Below are 21167 nucleotides of genomic sequence, written 5' to 3'. Positions count from 1 at the left end.
AGATGCACCAAGTAATGCACCCAATATGTAAGCTCTTATTGAGTGATGAGCTATGATACTTATGATGTTTTGATGTTAAGAACAATTGATTTTTTTAAAGATGTTTTTAATCTTTCTATTTCATATCAATCTCCTCCTAAACAATGATGATGATGATGTATGTTATTCATTTGTAATGTAATGCGATCTATATAAAGTATCTATAAGTAGTCCCTTGTAATGAGAATAATTCAGCCTCTATTTGAAACAGAAACAGATGGTGTCTTCTTGACCATGTTTTTTGACTCCTAGACATGCAAGATGTAGCAGATTGTGTGATGCTACTCGAAAACCAAGACGGGAACTTGCACAATCTAGGGCTCGAAGATCTCTACACGGGGTTGATTTTTCAAATGACCCCTCTTCATCATTGGTCTATATCAATTGCCCCTCTTCATCAAGGGTTGATATTTTGAATGACCCCTATTCATTAAGGGTTTATCAATGAGCAAGGACCAACTGCTGCTAACTCCAAAAATAATCTCTACAATACTGAAACTCATAGACCCTTGTAGGATGTCCACACAAATCCTCACAATGCTCTTAGAGAGGGTGACTTCTCCAAAGTTGAGAAATATAGCCTTTCTTTTCGTACAGTGTATCCAGATTTCTTGGTCTTAAAGCATAGCTCCATGCTTTATCTTTACCATGGTAAATGCGTACTACACATCTTGCGCATCTTGGAATCTAGATGTTCTATCTGTGGTGCTTTTTCTTGGAAGGTAGAAGGGAGGTCAATACAAAAAATTGTGGGAAAGTATTGTTGCTCATCGGGTAAAGTGTCTTTTCTTGCTTTACGTGATCCACCAATGGAGCTTAAAGAATTGATGCAGGGGACTACTCCTAGAAGAAAAAGTTTCTCAAAAAACGTAAGGGCATATAATAATGCATTAGCTTTTGCATCATTGGGGGACCATGTAGATGATAAATTTTCTAGAGGGAGAGATATATACACTTTTAAAGTTCATGGATCTGTGTACCATAATATTGGGCCTATGACTCCAGGGGAAACAATAGATCAGATCCCTTGCTTTGCACAATTGTACTTTTTTGACACAAAGAATGAGTTGAATGATCGATCACACCATGTACCAAATGTGGATAGAGATGTTTTGCTAAGTTTGCAAACGATGATGCATCGTGAGAACCCATATGCAAATGCCTTTCGTCATGCCGCTACAATGATGAAAGATTCTATAATACCTGAGGTCCAGATGGTAATTACTGAAGCACGTTCCAATGGTTGGCAGTACCTAGCACCCAGGGTTCAGAAGTTGCAGCAATCATACCTTGGCATGGAGATGAAATAAATGTGGGATCGTGATATTTTATTGCAATATCGTACAGGAGGCCTTAAAATAATTTCTTCCTTGCATCGCTCATATATGCCTTTACTATATGTTTTGTTGTTTCCAAGAGGAGAAGATGGCTGGCACCCGTACATACCTCTTCTCAATATTAATAATAATGCTAACTCCGATGATGATGCCAATGGGAATAATGAAATGAGAACATGCTTTATGACTCAAAAGCAGTATTATACCTTTAGGATACAATTAAGGAGTGACACCACAAAGTGTCTATTATGAGGGGGTAGGTTATTGCAACAATACATTGTTGATGCTTACAGTACAATGGAGGAGTCTAGGCTACTATGGTTGAGAAACCATTAAAAGGAACTTCATGTTGAAGCTTATCAAGTCCTTGCAGACATGGTGGCAGCTAGGGATGTGGTGGGGGGAGTGAGAGGTATTAATGTTGGACAAAGGATTGTTTTGCCTTTGTCTTTTGTGGGTGGCTCACGACATATGTATCAACTCTATCAAGATGCCATGGCAAACGTGCGCAAGCGTGGGAAGCTAGACCTATTTATAACTTTCACATGCAATACGCGCTGGTTAATGATGGCTTATTGCCAGGGCAAAGTGATTCTGATCATCATGATTTGACAGCATGAGTCTTTTATCATAGGTTTAAAGACTTGATGCACTTGCTTATACAGGGTTCTATTTTTGGAGATGTCATTGGGCATGTCAATGTGATAGAATTCCAGAAAAGAGGGCTTCCTCATGCTCATATTTTGTTGATACTTGCATCTTAGTACAAGCCCATTGATGTTTCACACTATGATAAAATGTTTTGTGCTGAGCTACAGACAAAGACAAGTTCCTTGATTTGCACAATGTTATAACACGTTGTAACATTCACGATCCATGTGGTGTCTTGAATCAAAATGCACCATGCAAGGTAGAAGGGAGGTGCAGATTTAAATATCCACGCAAGTTTTGTTCAGAAACTTGCATTGATGGTGATGGATATCCAACATACATGCTTTGAGATGATGGAAATTATGTGCTATCAAAACAAATGAAGCTGGATATTCGATGGGTTGTGCCATAATCCACTTATCTCATTGAGATATAAAGCTCACATCAATGTCAAGATATGCTCGACTGTCACAGCTATAAAATATCTTTACAAAGATGTGAATAAGGGCCATGAGAGAGCCACAGTCTTGCTGCAAGATGGTGAAGGTGTTCTTGATGAAATTAAGAGCTATCTAGAGGCACATTATGTATCAGCATCAGGGGCAATTTGGAGGATATTTGGATTTGACCTACATGATGAGAAGCCGGTTACAATGCGATTACAAATTCATCTTCCTTTACGGAATATGGTAGCTTTTGAAGATGCTGCGGATTTGGCGGAAGTAGTCAATAATGATGCAAATAGAAAGACAACACTAATAGAGTGGTTTGTGGCAAATCAAAGGTATCTGGAAGCAAAGTATTTGCTCTACACAGACTTTCCTACTTAATGTGTTTGAAGTGCACGCAGAAAATTATGGACTCACAAACAAAAGGGCAACACCATCGAAAGAATATACAACATTGTTCCTAACAAACAGGGAGGCTTATTACCTTCGACTATTGCTTAATGAGTGCAAGGATTCATGGAACTTTGAGGACCTTCGAACTTTTAGTGGGAACACTTACCCTACCTTTAAGGAAGCTTGCAATGCTAGGCGCCTACTACAAAATGATGTTGAATGGTCAATGTGTCTACATGAGGCATCCTTGCAACGATTGGGACCACAATTGTGACAATAATTTGTAATCATTTTGGTGTTTTGTGAGCCTTTGTCTCCAGCTACTCTATGGAATAATTTCTCCAAAGATCTTTTTGAGGACTTTTTTTATGTTTTGCGCACATGTACATTTGATGAGCATGTTCTTCATGAAATAGCAAAGAACCAAGAATTATCTACCCTAAATTATATGCTTCAACACTATGAAAAACGACTTGCTAACTTTTTTGGAATGCCTAGCATAGATCAAGCACGTTTATTCCAGCGTAGTGCTGGATTGTTAAGTGAGGAGACAATATTCAATGCACATGAACAAAATAATTTGGCAAATAAAATGGAGAGTTCTTTGAATCAAGGGCAACACATTGCATATAATGAAGTCATGGAGGCAGTTGAAAAGGAAGAAGGAAGTATTATTTTCTAGATGGACCGGGTGGAACTGGAAAAATGTATCTTTATAATGCCTTGCTCTCTAGCATTCGTGGTCAACAAAAGGTTTCTTTGGCATGTGCATCATCTGGCATTGCAGCTTTACTTCTTAGCAATGGAAGGACCGCTCACTCAAGGTTTAAAATACCATTAGAGTTGCATTCGGAATAAACATGTAGTATCAAAGTGAACAGTCAGCTTGCTGAAATTTTGAAGAGAGTTGCCTTGATCATATGGGATGAATCTCCCATGACCCATCAATATGGTTATGAAGCACTAAATCGAACGTTAAGGGACGTGATGCAAAATGATGTATTGTTTGGAGGAAAAGTGCTTTTGCTTGGGGGCGATTTTAGACAAATCTTGCCTATTGTCCGCAAAGGAAGTCGTGCAGATATTGTGAGTGCATCTTTGTGTCACTCACACATATGGAAATATATAAAGGTTTTGCGGCTAACAGACAATATGCGTGTGTTTCAAGGCTCAAATAATGCACTTGCAAGAGAATTTGCAGTTTGGATACTTCGCATTGGTGATGATCATGGAGATTTGAATGACCATGTCCCATTGCCAAATAACATGCTTCTTCCAGGAAATAGTCTTGAAGGGCTCATTGATTGTATATATGGAGATATGCAACACATTCAAAATTACAAGAGGTTTTCTAAGGATAGAGGTATCTTTGCTCCTCGCAATAAGGAGGTTGATGCCATCAATGACTTGGTCATGGGTAAAATGAGAGGAATATTCAAGGAATATGTGAGTGCAAACTCAGTATGTTTATATGATTGCAACAATATTCTTTATACAATTGAATTTTTGAATTCTCTTGAGCTTGAGGGAGGTTTTCCACCACACTCTTTGCAATTGAAAGAGAATGCCCCAATTATGCTTCTTCGCAACTTGGATCCTCAACAACGTCTGTGCAATGGTACAAGGTTGATATGTAAGCCGTTTCACCACATGATTATTGATGCAGAAGTACTCACTGGGTCAGTGGGTCACATGCGAAGAAAGGGTATTCATACCCAGAATAGACTTTATTATAGGGGCTTCTCATGGACTACCTTTTGAAATGAAGCGTAGACAGTTTCCTGTGAGGCTTGCATTTGGAATGACAATCAACAAGGCACAAGGTCAAACATTCAAAGTTTTGGGTTTGTATCTAGCTACACCAGTTTTCACTCATGGTCAACTACATGTTGCAATGTCCCATGTGAGATCTTCATCTGCCATCAAAATAGTTCTTGATGATGCTCAAAGATCGAATATAAGTGAATCCGCAGAGCCACCAATGCTTTACGCTCAAAACATTGTGTGCAAAGAGGTTTTACAACTAACAAATATATAAGGTTTGATAGAAAAAAAAATCATGTTATTTTTTCCTATTGTTTTGATTCTAACCCGATATACTTGGTTGTCTGTGTTTTTCCTCAACAAAAGCTATCAATGATAATGGAAAATCGATCTATAGTTTGATATATATTGGGACGAGCAAACAGGGATAGGACATGTTTCTGAGAGAGAGGTGGGACAAGATATACCTTTAAATGCATTGTCCTCACTTAATTTTGGTTGTGACGAATGGTTACTGAAATTATATACAGTGGATGACACAACATTGGACCTTGGGTATTCCACGTGTAAGCTTGAGTTTTTTTTGGGTCTTTGTCATTCTATTTTTTGTTGTCTCTTATTGAAATACTATAATTGAAATAATTGAGGGAATTGGAAGAATTTATTGTGTTTTAATGATAGCTTTTGGGAAAGTTTTCCTTTTTGTTGCCTTGGTGGCTCCTTTGCCGGAGTCTCACTCAGCATATTATGTACATAGCACCACCGAAGGTACCGCGGTTGCACCAAAATGTGATCACAAATAATCGTCACAAACACACACACTTGATTCAAACCAAATCATGTATGGTGATGTTACTTTTGATGTTTTCTTTCTTTATGCTGCCGTAGTCAACTACTCCGTCGGAGGCGGAGTTAGTCTCACTTGTGGCCACAAAGATTTGCAGGTTACACATTGGTTCACGAGAATAAGCGACCCTAAAAGGATAGGGAAAGTGGCATTGGTATTTCTAAAGCCTATTCAAAATTGAAAAAAGGGATATCTCTTTCTATGGCCCTCTCTTTTGCTGTGGCTCCTAACTCTTCTTTGCTTATGTGTTCTAATCTCACAATTGCTATTAGGATGATGTGGTTACACATGCACTAGTTATCAATAATGTCTTAATGATATAATTATGTAGACATTGGCATCGTCACAACGAGAACTGCATAGCTACATAGAAGAAAAATAATTGGTGCATGTGTGATCATGCACGAGACATAGTTATTTCAAAAAGTAACTAGTAACTCAATATCGTGTGACCATTACCTTAGCTACAAAATTATGTGGGAAATGCATTTCCTAGTTGACAATATTTCCTTCTTGTTAGGACACAAAGTGGAAGTAATAAGAGCCGAGTCCCTCTAGAGGTGTATAATTTTAGTGGTATTTATTTAATATCATTATGTAGTGGGCACATGCTTACCTTTTTGTTTTAGTACATTCAAAGGGACACGTTTAGTAATGCTACGAGTTATTAGATTACTGGGTCTATTTCGCTTGCGTTAATTAATTAGATGGCAAGATTCGTTCTCCCATTTCCCTCAAAAGTGAAGGGTTTCTTGTTTGCCCTTGTTCTTGCGGTGCAGTCAAACTCTGTGTTATCCCTGCCCTGGCTGCTCTCCCCTCCCTAAAATGAGCTTCCATTAAACGCACCCACCATTGGCCTCCGCCCTTTGTCTTCGTCTATGCGCGCTTGCTCCCACCATCCCCTCCCACCTAGATTTCTCACTCCCCACCTTTCTCCTCCAAATCGATCAGGAACAGCACCGTAACACACATACGAGCGGCAATAATTGCAGCGCAAACCCTCTGCAGATGACCCATGCCCCCTCTCTCTCCAGCGCGTCGTTTTTGCGTCTGCATAGCTGCGCCTGGCAAAGTGGATCAGCTACCCTTATCGTGAGAACCTGTAGGCAGAGGGGAGCAAGAGAGAGAGGGAGAGAGGTGCTGGCTCAATGCTCTGCGATGCTCCCTCTGTCCTCCCCATCACCTTAGTCCTCACCTCGCATGATCCGCTCTGATCAAGTAGTTGCACTGCACGGATTCCACATGTAAATGGATACGTCAGAATCGAAACAAAGTCCCCTTTTGTCGCTTCACCATTGTGCTGACACATGACAGCTTCCCCTTCTCTCTCTCTCTCTCTCTCTACTCTTCCCTCTCTCCACGTGCCACCTTCCCTTAGGGCTAAAGCCTTAATAAACCCCCAAAGCAAAATTTTAAGATGATGAGTTTGTTTCGCCTCTATTCCCAAAACACCCCTCAAATTTCAAAATGATAACTTAAGAGATAAGCAAAAGTAAAAGGTATTCACCCTTTTTTTTCCTTTGAACTCAAAGAGTATCTTCCTTTTATTCCTCTTAAAACAAATGCAAAAAAGATTACATGCACATATTTGAGTTATTTTCCTGTAGTTTTTTTAAACTTGCAAAACTCACAATTGTGAGTGGATAGTATTAAGAACAACAGAACTATACACCAACCTCAAGCTTGGACCGAGCCTTCAGAGTCAAAGGATTACAAGTTTTCTGCTTGACAGAGAAACCACAAGTACTCCTAGGCTTTACTTATTACAAGATATCATCATGATACGTATTGTTCTAGACCAGTCCTTTGAGGCTTGTCTGCCTCTGAACCTGTGGATCGTCACTCTGCTCTCTTGTATGATATCACAAAAGCTTGCCACAACCAGATCCCCTCAAACACCCGGCGGTTCCTTGCTTGCCAAATATGGTGAAAGAAGTAGTACCTGATTATTTGATTGCAAGCAAGCAGAGCAGGACTTCCCAACTTGTTACTACCAAAGAACAAATCAATCTTGAAGAGCTTATGTCCTTTGAATCCACTTGCATATTTTCCCTGCCATGCCACTAATTGCCTGGCATCCCATGAAAAGGTGGGCTAGGTCTTCACTAGCTATTATGCACCCCGAGCAACAATCGGACCCGATTCCTCTTTCTTTTATCTTTATGCCAGCACCCCACATCACTTTCCATAGAAATATCTTTATATACTGAGGCCCCTTGGCTTCCAAATGTTCTCCATGACTCCCTCCCACCATTTTTCCGTCCAGTGCCTCTTCCATAATTTGTTGAGGGGGCTACACCAATTAGCCTCGTGCATTAATGCATGGTAAATGCCTTTAGAATGTGGTATCCAAAAGAGGCTACTCCCGGGTCATCTCCAAGCGTCCCATTCGAAGTTGGATTCACAAATTGGCATCACCACTTTATCAAGCTCTTTTAACACCCTATAGACTAGTAAGATCTCAAAGCCATTCAATTGAAATTGGATGGCTAAAGAGTCAGCAGTTTTCCAGCACTTCTTGTTGCCATCCCAGAATTGCTCTAGTCGAGCGAGCCCAATATTTTTCACATTCTGGTCATTTCTATCTAACAGGGGCTTTCAATGGCCCCAATATTCTAGAAAGCCAAGGGGACTAATGCAAAATGGAGTTCTTAAAGTATCTGGTTGCTTCCCCCCATTCCAAAACCTCAGCTGCTCTTTTGCACTTCCTCATTAGCTCCCCTGAGAGTCCACGGGATCTAAGATAAGACCACTTCGAGGCGAGAAGTTTGTCGTGCATCACAACCCCCTTCCACTTTCCCCTTTCAATCCCAGTTTTACTACATCAAGCCTTTGCTTGGTCATGATAGCCCAAGCTTGGTCCTGTTTAGCCAATGAGACCATAAATTTGGCACAAAGGGCCTCAGCATGGGATACAACGTTAAGAATGCCGAGCCCTCCTTGGTCTACCGAGTGAGCAACTACCTCCCATCTAGCCCAGTGCCATGGCCGGGAGGTTTTTGTGTTGTTCTTCCAAATAAACCTTTTCACTGGTTTTAAGAATTCTTTCCAGTTACACTTAGCCATCTTGAGCACGGGGTTGAGGAAAGGAATATACGGGATCATAAAAGCATTAATCACTCTAATCCAGCTTTGGAAGGGGAGGAGAACAAACTCCCATCTTCTCATTTTTGAGCTTATTTTTTTAAGGACCCATTGAAATCTTTGCCTTAGGGTTACGTCCACCCCTACGGGGGCTCCCAGGTGTCTGAATACACCCCCTTTTGAGATAATCTCTCCTGTCCAGACTGCAGGGTCAAAAGAGTCGTTCTCCGACAGGGAGATAAGCATTGACTTCTCTATATTGCACTTGGATCCCGAGGCCACGTCAAATGTTTGCACAATCTCCAGTGCTCTCTTGACAATTTAAGGGCACGCCTTCAAGAATAGGAGCGAATCATTTGCAAACATTTTGGCCAGTAGTAGCTGGTCATTGCCCGGTAATGCCAGACCTTGAATCTTTCCCCATGCAGCACTGGCTTCGAGCATTTTAATGAGAGGATGCGACCCGATGGCAAAAAGAAAGGGGGACATCCTTGCTTTATAGACCTTTTAACCTCAAAAGAGCCCACAATTCTATCATTAAACAGGAGCTCTGATTGGCTGCCAACGCCTAGTGAGGCGACAAAGGCGAGGCCCAAAGCCCAGAGCTCCCATGAATTCTTCTATATAGGAACATTCTATTCTATCATAGGCTTTGTCGAGGTCCAGCTGCTGAAGCAAGATGCACTCTTGCTTGGAGAAGGATGAATACTCTATTCCTACCATTGGTGCCAAGATATTGTCATATATAGATCTCCCTTTGATGAACTCATGTTTATAGGGAGAGATAATCCTACTTAGGAGGGGGGCAAGTCTGAGAGCTATCGCCTTGGAAATAATTTTGTATGCTACTGACATCATCGTAATGGGACACCAATGTTTAAGTTGAGAGCAACAAATCTGTTTGGGGATGGGCTTGATAAGCCCTCTCTTAGCACTGCATCCAATGACTCTTCGAAAACAGCTTGATTGGCCATCCATGTGACAGGGCCCTTGACATCATCCCAAAACTCCCTGAAGAATTCAACCGTTAGTCCATCCCAACCGGGGGACTTTTCATTGCCAAGAGATTTGAGTGCCACTAAACATTCCTCCTCAAAGAAGGCCTTTTCCATGCGGTTAGCTTCCTCCTAGGGAACCTTCTTTTCAACGCTCCCAAGTAAAGACGCTCGGGCTTCTTCCACTTTTTGAGATTAGGTCTCTGGTTGGCCGATAATATAGCTAAGATAATTGAGCATAAGTCTAGCCATCTCATCTTGGTTTTGAATTGTATTTCCTTTCTCATCATGGAGCACTTGCACGCGGCCTCGACTCTTTCTCACTTTCAGAGCCCTAAAAAAGTGAGCTTGGCTAGCAGGATCTGGTTGAAGAAGGTTTCCCTAGAGAGTAATCTCGCCTTCTTGATTTCCTCCAGTTGTTCGTTGGCCAGGTGAGATTTACCTCCAAGACATCGCTTGTGCTCATCCTCAGTAGCTAGTCCAGTAACCTTTCTAAAGGCTAATTGTGCTATGTCCTTTGTGAGATGTTTGATATGTGCCTCATTGGATTTTTTAACCCGAGGACCCGAAGTTTTGATAGCTTTTTGTACACTCTGAACAAATATATTCCAAGCACTAGGTTTATTCATCCCCACATCTTTCTTGAGATTTCTCAACGCTTTCTTGGTGATGCTTCTGAAGAGAGGGTCTTTGAACAGGTGTGTCCCTGTAACCAGAAGCTTTTTCTCCCCTCTCGGGGATTGACCTCCCCCTTTATCTTTCTTGGGTTTTAAGTGTAATGGCATGTGATCGGAGAGGCTTTTTGTTGAGATTACCTTCATCTCTAGCATCGATGAGATCCAGTCGGCTTGATGAGAGCAGTAGCATCTGTCCAGCCGGGAGGTAGTGCAGGCATACTGAAGGCTTGTGTAGGTGAACCCAGGCATGCTGTTCCATGGGTCCACTTCTAACAAGTCAATCATAGCCTACTTCTCACATAAGCTTAGCCATTTAGAATTTTCTGAGCCAGCCAGTATACTGGCAGAGCCTGCTCATTCCTTGCTTTTCTTGACCATATTGAAATCTCCAACCATCAACCACTCCCCTTTGATCGGAGTATCCCTGAGCTGCATCCACAATTTAGCTTTATCCTTTGCATTGCAAGGTCCGTAAACATTCACTGTCGTGATAGGTTGATTGTCCCATTTGATTCTAACCCCAAGGACTCGTCCGGAGGGGTCGTTTAGAACCATCTTTGGCTCCAAATCTCTGTAAGCAATGAACAAGAAACCACTGAAACCGTCACTTCCTTCCCCATAAAAGATAAGTTTTTTTCCTACAGCTTGTTTTCTCTTGCTACGAGCATCCAAATGGTGCTCTTGGATGGCCCAACAATTGACTGCCTTCTCTTTCTTCACTTCTTCCTAGAAGAAAGTGCCCTTCTTCCGGGTTTTAATCCCTTCACGTTCCAAGATTGAGTAGAGAGAGTATCCATCATTGGGAAAGGGGGACAAATTCTTTTGCCTCCAGGAACTCTTCAACAGAGTTCCCATTCACGTTCTCCTCTTCCATTGGCTCCTTGTCTGTTGGAACCTGCATGGTATCCAGCTTCGAAGTGAAAAGGTCCTTTTGATTTGTCTTCCCCAAAACGTCAAATATGTTGTATATAGGAAAGGAGGCTTTGGGAAATCCGGCGGGAGACCTTTGATTTGTCTCAAGGCCCTAGCCTGCACTTTGAATCATTTACATGAAATATGAGATACTTGTTGCCAGCCCTCATCTTTTGACCTAAGAGTCGGAGACATCACGATCTTCTGGATTACTGGGGTGACCGTTCTGTGCTGAGCGGTGGATGAAAAGCGGTAGCTTTGGATGGTCTTGCCCGTACCCCGGTTGCCATGATCTTGTTTCTCCACGTCATTATCCGAGTTGACTTTATTTTGACCACCCTCTGCCTTGCCAAGATTTTTAGTAGGCTTCTTTGTTGGATCTAGTGTATTTGTGCCACCCTATGGGGTAGCGTGTAATTTGCTGCTCCCAAGGCCGAAACCCCTGCTCACCTAGCTCACCATCGCTCTGTCGGGTTGGTGAAGAGCGAGTGCTCTCACTGGGAGAGGAAGGTTCATTTCGTAGGCATCGCCCTCAACTTCACTACCTGGGTTGCGCCTCCGTTCACGCTCCCCTGCTTGAGCTCATCGGCACATGTGTGTCAAACCCCAAAGCTTGAGTAGCAAGCTTGGCGTTAAAGCAAAGGACAATTGCCATCACCATCTTCATGTGCTGCACGCTCACAATTAATAATCGCTTAGAAGAGTTGCTCAGTTAATAATCGTTTAGGTGCAAGATCTAAAGTAAATATTCATTTTTTGCTAGTGCCCTTCTAAAGTAAATAATCGTTTTTTCAGTGCTTCTTCTCAGGCTTCCCATTTTATTTACTTTTTGGCAAAGCAAAGGTGTTGTTTGTGTGAGCAACCTACTTTTTGTAATTTGGGTTAAGTTTTGAATGTCGGTGAGGCCTTTCACCGTGCCATGGCGAGCTCCTCTAAGCCGTCCTACACCGAAGCAGTGGCAGGCAAAGAGTAGTCCAACGCTCTGAAAGCTATCAACTTTGCGAAACCGAGCGCTGATGATAGCGATCAAAGCTCCCTTATTAATCTGAGTAAGGAGGAACTAAAACAAAGAAAGACGCAGGTAGAAAAAGACCTAGCGTCAATCCTCTTTGCACTATCATTGAACAAAAGATAGCGTGAAGATTCGACAACACAAGAGGATGCTGCTGAAGTGTCCAAAGGGGAGAGAGCATTCCAAGCATTCAAGAAGACACTCCTGCAGCATGTTGAGGTGGAAGATGCCGTTACGGTGGTTGTTCCCCTGCCATTGTGAAAAGAAAACTTAGGGAGGTTGCAAACTCCACTCTGGTCTTGGGTTTATGGGGAGAGTTCCCTATAGAATTGAGCTCAGTAATAACTGGCTCTGTAGTCCACTGATTTTGAATCAATACGGCTCGATAATGTTCACCCAATATATAACAAAAGGATTCGTGCCAGTTCAGTTCAACGACAGTGCAATGGTTGAGAGGGTTTTGGCGAAAAGCCCATTGTATGCGTGCTCCCTTGGGACCCTCTGTTTGAATCTAACGAGGCATTCAAGGATCTTTGCCCAGTATGGGTGGAGTTTGTCAACCTCCCTGTATGGCTTCGAAAGAACTTGAAGGACCTTGCAGCATCGCTTGGTGATCCACTTTTTGTCCCATTTGCCAGAGCCTCGGGTTTAGTAGCAAACAAGGTCTGTATCTGGTGGGATCTGCAGAAGCCACAGCCAAAGAACTTGGTGGTGAATGTTGGGGTAGGACTAAAGGTCATTCCTCTGAACTTTAACACCTTCTTCAGGGCATGCTTCAAATGCAACAAATTCGAGCATTATGCGAGGGCGTGTCGATTTTCCTGTAGTTTTTTAATCAATTTTTCTTCCTCCCACCCTCATTTGGAACCCACTAATGTGAATTTTCAACTGGCTCTAGGCTAACCTGCAACAATGAGAATTTTATACTTCTTGCAATATGTACATGATAACTTCTAGTTGGCTTCTTTTTCATCTATTTGCTTGGAGTCTCAATTATTGGAATGCTAGGGCGGTAGAGGTTTTTAAGGTAGCAAAGAAAGAGCTCCACCTTGTGTACAAATTCGATGGTTAATAATTCCTTATGAGGGGGGGCAGTCTCATAAAAATGTGCTCTTAGCACCATGATCTCAAAATCTTCTGTTTTTTATCCCCCGTTCTAATGTTATTACATTGCATGTTTTTTTCCAACACGATGCATCACGTCGGGTACCTTGGACCATCCTTTGCCTTGAGATACCGCCAACGACGCTTAGTGGAGGTTGAACCCACCACCTCCAAGTCCAACCCTCTTCCAACTAAGCATAAAGATTGAAACCACACAATTTTGATGGTGTCACCTACTTTTGATCATGCTTTTGGTTGCAAAATGAACCAAAGACTTAAATTCATTGCATGACTTGAAGGTAGCTTAACGCTATTCCTTCATGACCCTTGCAAACCATGCACACTACTTTCCATTTATCACAAACATTTGAGTGATTTATTTTGCTTAATTCTGGGTTAGCTCTTAGTTTATTGAAAATGAAAAATTTTAAGGATTTTTTTTCTCATGTTATTGGGACTAGAATTCACACATGGTGCTTGGAAATCATGCACCCCCATGGCTTCACAACAGTCTGGGCTCTGTGCTTGGCTACAATCTACTTCTTTCTGTACAGATGGTCTCAAAGAAATACTGTTGGACCAAAATCTTGGCCACTTCTAGGGGCATCCATTGAGCAGCTAAGAAATTATGAAAGATTGCATGATTGGGTGTTGCAATACTTAGAGAAAGCGGACACGATACATGTCCCGATGCCCTTCGGATATAGCTATACTTATACTGCAAACCCCGACAATGTTGAATACATCCTCAAGTCCAACTTTTCTAACTTTCCAAAGGTTAGTGGCATGGTTATATGTTATGAAGAATCGTTGTTTAAGCAATGAATTGATTTATATGTGAAAAATGCAAAAAAATTGTTAGTGTAAGTTTGCTAATAGATTTCTTGCCAACTAGGGCCAAGCATTCCATGAAAACATGGAGGAACTCTTGGGAGATGGAATCTTCAACTCTGATGGGGATGTTTGGAGACAGCAAAGGAAGACCGCAAGCTTTGAATTTGCATCCAAAGTGCTTCGTGACTTTAGCACTGTGGTCTTTCGTGAATATGCTCAAAAGCTTGCCTTCATACTTGCTCATTTTGCTCAAAAGCACTGCTGCCCCATTGACATGCAGGTAAGGGTTTTATAAGAATTATAAGCACTTCACTAAGGAACATGTAAGCTTGGTTGTGTCTTAAGTATGAAGTTCTTCATGACATAAGTATAGAAAAACAATTGCAACAGATCTCTCTCTCTCTCTCTCTCTCTCTCTCTCTCACACACACACACACACACACACACAAAAACAAAGGAAGATTTCAACTAGCGATTCACATGAAAAGGTAGGTTCAATCAGTAATGGAAAAAATAACATTTCAAATGTTCAAAGGTAGACACATGGCGAAAGCACGTTGCTTCGGCGTGTGTGCCTTGCACCTCTCGGTTGCACAATGGAGTTTGGATTGAGCGTCAGAGAGAGAGAGAGAGAGAGAGAGGCGACGGAAGGTCGCCGGCCACACTAGTACTTTGTAATATGCACCCTTGCTCCCTTGTAATCCCCTTCCTTACACTCATTGTCACCATCCAATAACCCTTAGTGAACCCCTCTGACACATACAATGGGCCACATATACATCAATGCGCCACATACGGCCTAAACCGACATACCAAGCATAAAAGGTTCACATTGTGTTAGAATGATTGTGTTGCTTGCTTCACTCCTACACTGCAAAATCTTTGTTAGAACATTTGTACATTGTTTGGAACCTTTGGATCTTTGCGAGAAACTTTTTGCTAGCTCAATTCACGGGCATTTGCGAGCATTTGATTACCGTCATCGCCGTTTGGCTTTGAATTTTTGGGTGATATTGTCAGTGCCATAGGTCTCACCCATAACCGCGAGCTTGATCCGATAGGTTGTGACATAGTAGTGTACATGCGACGCTCATAAGCAGTTATACACACACACACACACACACACACACACACACACACGGACGGAGAGAGAGAGAGACACAAGATGTTTTGGACAAATTCTCACAATATTTCCCACATTGTGACTTACCTCAACATCATGAGCTTCTGTGAGGGAGGCGCGCATACCTAGCTAGGCACAATTGGGGGCAGGGACCGCCGGCCCGTTGGGGGGGCCAGTGGTCCCGTGCCCCCAATCGTACCTAGCTAGGTATATGGTGCCTCTCCATGATGTTATGCATTGTATGAAAAACACTGAGAAAGATTTCGTTTTCCTACATGAGAAAAATTCTAAATCTTCTGGAGAGAGAGAGAGAGAGGAAGAGAGAGAGAGAGAGAGAGAGAGAGAGAGAGAGAGAGAGAGAGAGAGAGAGAGAGAGAGAGAGCAACCCAACTGCTTTTGCTGTGGAGTGCAAGTGTGTGTGTGTGTGTGTTTTTGTGTGTATGTGTGTGTGTGTGTGTGTGTGTGTGTGAGAGAGAGAGAGAGAGAGAGAGTTTCAAAGGGCCACTACACATAAAGACTCTGAGCAAAGTTCGAAAGAAACCAATTTCACAAACATGTACAAAATTTCCCTTGGGGTATCTTAAAAAATCAAAGAGAAATTTTTACAAAACAGATGAATTTTTTACGATTTAACTCCATTTTCTTGGATTTTCGAAGCGGACTTTCTCCTCCTCCCCCTCCTTTCAACCGGTTGTTTTGATTGTTCAACCGGCTCAAGGCTTAGATGATGCACTTTTTTCGAACATTCACATGGAGAGAGAGAGAGAGAGAGAGAGAGAGAGAGAGAGAGAGAGAGAGAGTAAGAGTATATTGAAGGAGACAGATTTTTTACAATTTAATTCCATTTTTCTGAATTTTTCGGCCTAAGGGGTCGCTGAAGAGAGAGGCTCCACCACCACCTGCCCAACCTCGCAGTGCTCCTCTAGCTCACCACCGTGGCAAATTCGGACCCCATGCCTACAACCATACATTGCGTTTACCTTAGAGGAGGTGCTTTTCCATTGTCACTCTTATTAAGGCATCCATTCATACCTGTGCACTTATACTAGTAACCCAATTTGGAGAAGATCAATAACTAGCAAATAATTAACACTTGCGCCTTGAAGGCATGTGGCATTACACAAGATGTTGATATGGGCAAAAGAATTTGCAATCATATTGCTAGACTAGGGTTGTGCTGCTTGGCACTGCCTTGGTCAACATGTATCCCAAATGTGGTGCACTTCATAAAGCACAAAAAGTGCACGAGGAGCTTCCTATTTGGGATGTTGTTTCTTGGAATGCACTATTTGCGGGATATGGCCAACTTGGGCAGGGCCAAGAATCTCTGTGCAATTTTCGGTAGATGTGAAGAAATATTCTCTCCAAATGCAATCACATTCGCTTGCGTCTTGAAGGAAAACATGGCAAGGCGAAGGGTTGCCGATGAGACGTTTGTAGCTCCGGCTCTTGATGGGGGGAACGGAAAGCAAGGGTCAAGGTCACAAAGCTCTGGGCTATTTTCAGCAGATGCAGAGAGAGGGCATCTCTCCAAATGCAATCACGTATACTTGCACCTTGAAGGCATGTGACATTACATAAGATGTTGAAATGGGCAAAAGAATTCACGATGGTATTGTTAGAGTGGGGTTGTTTTAAAAAAACCATCATGCTTGGCATTGCCCCTTTGTCAATATGTATTGAAGGCAAACATGGCAAGGCAAAGGGCTGTGACGTGATGTCTATAGCTCGGGCTCTATATTAGGGGGAAGGGAAGGCAAGGCTAATGGTCCTCCATGAAGCTCTGTGCTATTTTCAGTAAATGTAGAGAGAGAGCATCTCTCCAAACGTAATCACGTATCCTTGCACCTTGAAGTCATGTGACATTACATAAGATGCTGGTATGGGCAAATGAATTCACGATGATATTGTTAGATTGGGGTTGTTGAAAGAAAACGTCATGCTTTGGCACTGCCTTTGTTGAGATGTATCCCAAATGTGGTGCACTTCATAAAGCAGCACAAGGAGCTTCCTAACCGGGATGTCGTCTCTTGGAATGCACTGATTGTGGGATATGTATAACTTGGACAATGCCAAGAAGTTCTATGATGTTTTGAGCAGATGCAAAGCAAGGGTGTCTTTCTAGATGAAATTACATTTTCTTGCATCTTGAAGGCAAACAAGACATTCTTGTCCAGGATGTCATCTCTTAAAATTCACTGATTGTGGGATATGTATAACTTGGACAACACCAAGAAGGTCTGTGATGTTTTGGACAGATGCAAAGTGAGGGTGTCTCTCCAAATGAAATTACATTCACTTGCATTGTCATAATAATCAATATCTAATTCTCCTAAATGATTTTCTCATGTTAAACTAATCATTTAATATGGGGAAGTGCCACGGGAGAAAAAGCTAGAATATTGGTTAAGCTAGCAGACCGGCCACAGCAGGGATCCGAAGGAGGGAAATAGGGATCCAAAGGGGGGCCATCTGTAAAAGAGCCATGTGCAAAAATGGGCTTAAAAGACCCTAAGGTTCACCCCATTAAGACTTCCAAAATGCTAAGGTTCCAAAAGTCAAAGGTTGTGTCCAAAGGTCAAACATTGGGGGAATTGGATGCTTTGTGTGTGTCCCAAAAGTCTTTAGCAATCCCTACATAGGAGGGGGCAAGCCTTGCAAGTAGGGGATGAGAGAGAAACTCACACACACACACACACACACACACACACACACACACACACACACACACATAAGCTCCCTTTACACAAAGGGAATGAGGGACACATGTCAGCTCCCTAGCCGAGATGCCCACAAGGTGTACCCAATTGCTATTGGATGGCCTTGGAGGTGGACCAATGAGAATTAGGCTAGATTAAATCTAGTTTATTTAATTTAAAAACACTTAATAAAAGAACCAATAAGAATTAAGCTCTCTAGAAGACTATTGGACAGTCTCCCAAGGGGACCAATGAGCATTCAGCAGCCCAATGGTTGCCTGATTCTTATTGGCCAGGAGGCAAAGGGGTCCAATGAGATTTTAGTTGAATTAAATAATTACCTAAAGCTCTCACAAAAGGGAAAAGGGAGACACATGTCAGAAGGCTATCACTTATGCTGCTTAATTACCATTGGCTAAGCCTGGGGAGGTCCAATAGGATGCTAGCAAGAGCAAATAGCAAGAGGGGTCAACCAAGAGAGAGAGGGGGATGGTTTTTCAAATGCATTATCACCTACACACTCACACTAGCTCATGGGTGAAGAAAAGAAGACTCTCTCTCTCCTTCTCAAGCTTTAATGGAAAGCTTATCACCTACTCCAAGCTTGTGAGAAGGGAGGCCTACACCAACAACTCTTGGCTTTGTGATGCAAATCCAACCAAGAAGGAGTATTCTTACGAGAAAGATGTACATCTCCTCTACCATGCTAATTACTAAGCTAAGCTATGCTAATATGAGTGATTATGTGAGGAGATGTACATCTTTCTCATAAGAATACTCCTTCTTCCTCTCAATCTACTCTCATACCCCGCTAGCTCTCACCATCTTCGAAGGTGTGTGAGGTCTTGGGTCTGAGATCATGAGGGAATTGATGTTGTGTTTGATAGGTGTTTTGCTTAGTGCATGAAGTTTCCATCTTCATTGCACTAGCTAGTATTGAAGGAACACAATAAATTTTATTGTAAAATGTCTCTCTTGATGGGAGAAACCATAATACGGAGCCTTTTGGAGGGGGGACCGGCTCCATGCAAATCCGGTCCTCAAATGTTGTCAATTGCTTAAGTTCTCTCTATTTTGAAGTATTGTTCATGCTATCTAACTAGCTGTGATGCTTTTTGTTGCTCTCTCCACCCAAGCACTCTTGTTAATCTCATTAGGAATCTATTCTAATGAAATGCTCACTATGTTCATGCTATTTTCTGCTACACACAAGTTACTAGGACATTAAATGTTACATTGGTATCGGAGCACAAGGTTTCTCTTTTCTTGCTCAAGAAGAGAGGTCCTCAAGCTAGCTATAAATGGTTGGTACTATTCATTGCATGTGAGTAAGTAGAATAGGGATTTTTCAGCCTTGCAGTGCGCCTGCCTTTGTGCAATTAACGGGGCATCACCGTCGAGAGCTATGGTCTTAATAGTGGAGTCCTACGGGGCTTGCCTACGGCTTAACCACTATTGAGCTATTAGAAGCTTGACAGGAGCCGGTGCTATTTTGGTGTTGAACGACCCTCTCTTCTATTCCTTGCAATTAATGGTATTTGAGCCACGGGTATAGTAGCTTGAGTGCTTTTTCTAAAAAGGTAAAGAGGAGTAGCAACTAGGACTTGAAGTGCCAAAGTACACCTAAAAGCTGTTAGAATGGCTGACAATAGTAAAGAGAGTGAAATTAATGTTGATAACTTTGATTTTGCTAATAAGCAAGCTATTAATGATGCCCTGATGCTTGTTAACTATCTTGTTTCTAGGCTTCAACAAGCCATGGGCAATCTATCCCTCCAAAGTGAAGTGCAAGGGCAGCTTCGTGCTCATGGGATCCTCCAAGCTCCCCACCATGACGAGAGAACACCTAGGAATCCTCCTTGAGAGACTTCCAAAAGAGGTCTCTCTACGATTCGGGAAGAAGAAGAGGATCCTTATGAAGGGCTAAAAAAATTTCTCCTTGATGACGCATCTCCTTCTAAAAGGAGAATTCAAGAGCCTCCACCAAAGGAATGAGAAAGAAGTGAGTCTCCCGCCACCTCGGCGGAGATGGCTCCACAAAGACGGCGGGCTAAACGCTCTCCAAAACGGAGAAGACCATCGCATACTTCTACACACCATACTTCAAAGAGGGATGACAAAAAGAAAGAGAAGAAAAAGGCGAGAAAGAGGACACCCTCTTCTCCATCTTCTTCATCATCTTCCTGTTATGAAAGTGATGGTCAAGACAACAAAGATCAAGGAAAGCAAAAGCGGAGAAAGAGGTCACCCTCTTCTCCATCTTCCTCAAATTCTTCATCTTCTGAAGAACGAAATGGTGCAACCTTTGAACCATCAAAAAGAAGAGGCCATAGGAAATCCTATGCCACGTGGAAGAGGTCGTCCAAGCTCAAGAAATTCAAAGAGGGAGGGACAAGCATCTCTTTCCTTACCTATGATGGCACTTTTGGTGCTACGGACAAAGTCTTGGCCTTTATCCAACAATTTGATGCGGCGTTCGGAGATGAGGGCTTCACGGAGTCCTCTAATGTCAGGACAAGGGTCCTATGGGGCAAGGCCCAACCTAGGGGTTCAAGGACCTAGGCCAAGGGCCTGGACTCGACTAGTGCGGACTAAGGATCCACTTAGGGCAAGAGCTAGGAGCTAGGCCTATATAAGGGGTGGTAGGGAGGAGGATCCTATGTTCAGTTACCCTAGGTCTTACATTGGTATCAAAGCCCTAGGCTATTCTGGAAAAGGAGGAGGAGGGCGTGGTGCTCATGAGCTTTGGGCATGCTTTTGCATGTTCATGCAAACAGGAAGACCGAAAGCACCTTGCAGGCGGGCATGGCCTGCAAGGTGCTTCTGCTAAGCGGGCATGGCCGCTTAGCAGAAGACATGGTCGAGGTCAAAGTCGAGGATTGCAGCCGTGGGCAAGCACCCTAGGAGGGTAAGACAAGCGTAGTCGACCATGGAGAAAATCGATGAGGCCGGGCTTGTTGGGGTCGTAGAGGACCTCTGACAGTTTTTCGTCACGCGCCCGTGGCCTGCGGAGCAACACCAACGATGTCTTCATCTCCCCATCTCCCTCACGGCACTGCCCTGCAACTTTTTACCATCGCCCTCTTCCATTTCATACAACAGGCGCCCAAGACATTTGGCCTTAGGGCCTTTTTACGGCTAGGGAAGGTACCCACAAACTTTTTCGGACCCACAATGCATGCGGGCAGCCTCTCACCCTGAACGATGCATAGTCTGAAGCACCTTCGCAGAGTGTTGGTACTGTTAA

At 42.7% G+C, this 21167-nt stretch overlaps 2 protein-coding genes across 3 annotated transcripts in view; both read left to right on the top strand.

Moving 5' to 3' along the window:
* Window positions 1-1751: 1751 nt before the first annotated feature.
* On the top strand, window positions 1752-4630 carry LOC147463257 (uncharacterized). The gene is made up of 5 exons (XM_086495976.1): window positions 1752-1788; window positions 2195-2286; window positions 2483-2811; window positions 2948-3091; window positions 3736-4630. Exons 1-5 carry the CDS (start codon window positions 1752-1754, stop codon window positions 4628-4630), a joined length of 1497 nt encoding a protein of 498 aa, XP_086352102.1.
* Window positions 4631-13567: 8937 nt separating this feature from the next.
* LOC147463256 (cytochrome P450 704B1-like) overlaps window positions 13568-21167 on the top strand; it is a 90078-nt gene continuing 82478 nt past the window's right edge. For both annotated transcript variants that reach the window (XM_086487835.1, XM_086487830.1), the window contains exons 1-2: window positions 13568-14041; window positions 14160-14378. In XM_086487835.1, the coding sequence (XP_086343961.1) occupies window positions 13682-14041; window positions 14160-14378 (579 nt within the window). In that variant the 5' untranslated portion in view covers window positions 13568-13681. The remainder of the gene's footprint in view (window positions 14042-14159; window positions 14379-21167) is intronic.

The sequence above is a fragment of the Adiantum capillus-veneris genome, chromosome 2 (assembly GCF_014529385.1).
Source record: "Adiantum capillus-veneris isolate H3 chromosome 2, ASM1452938v2, whole genome shotgun sequence".
Classification (NCBI taxonomy): Eukaryota; Viridiplantae; Streptophyta; class Polypodiopsida; order Polypodiales; family Pteridaceae; genus Adiantum; species Adiantum capillus-veneris.
This window is presented reverse-complemented; position numbering and strand designations above follow the sequence as displayed.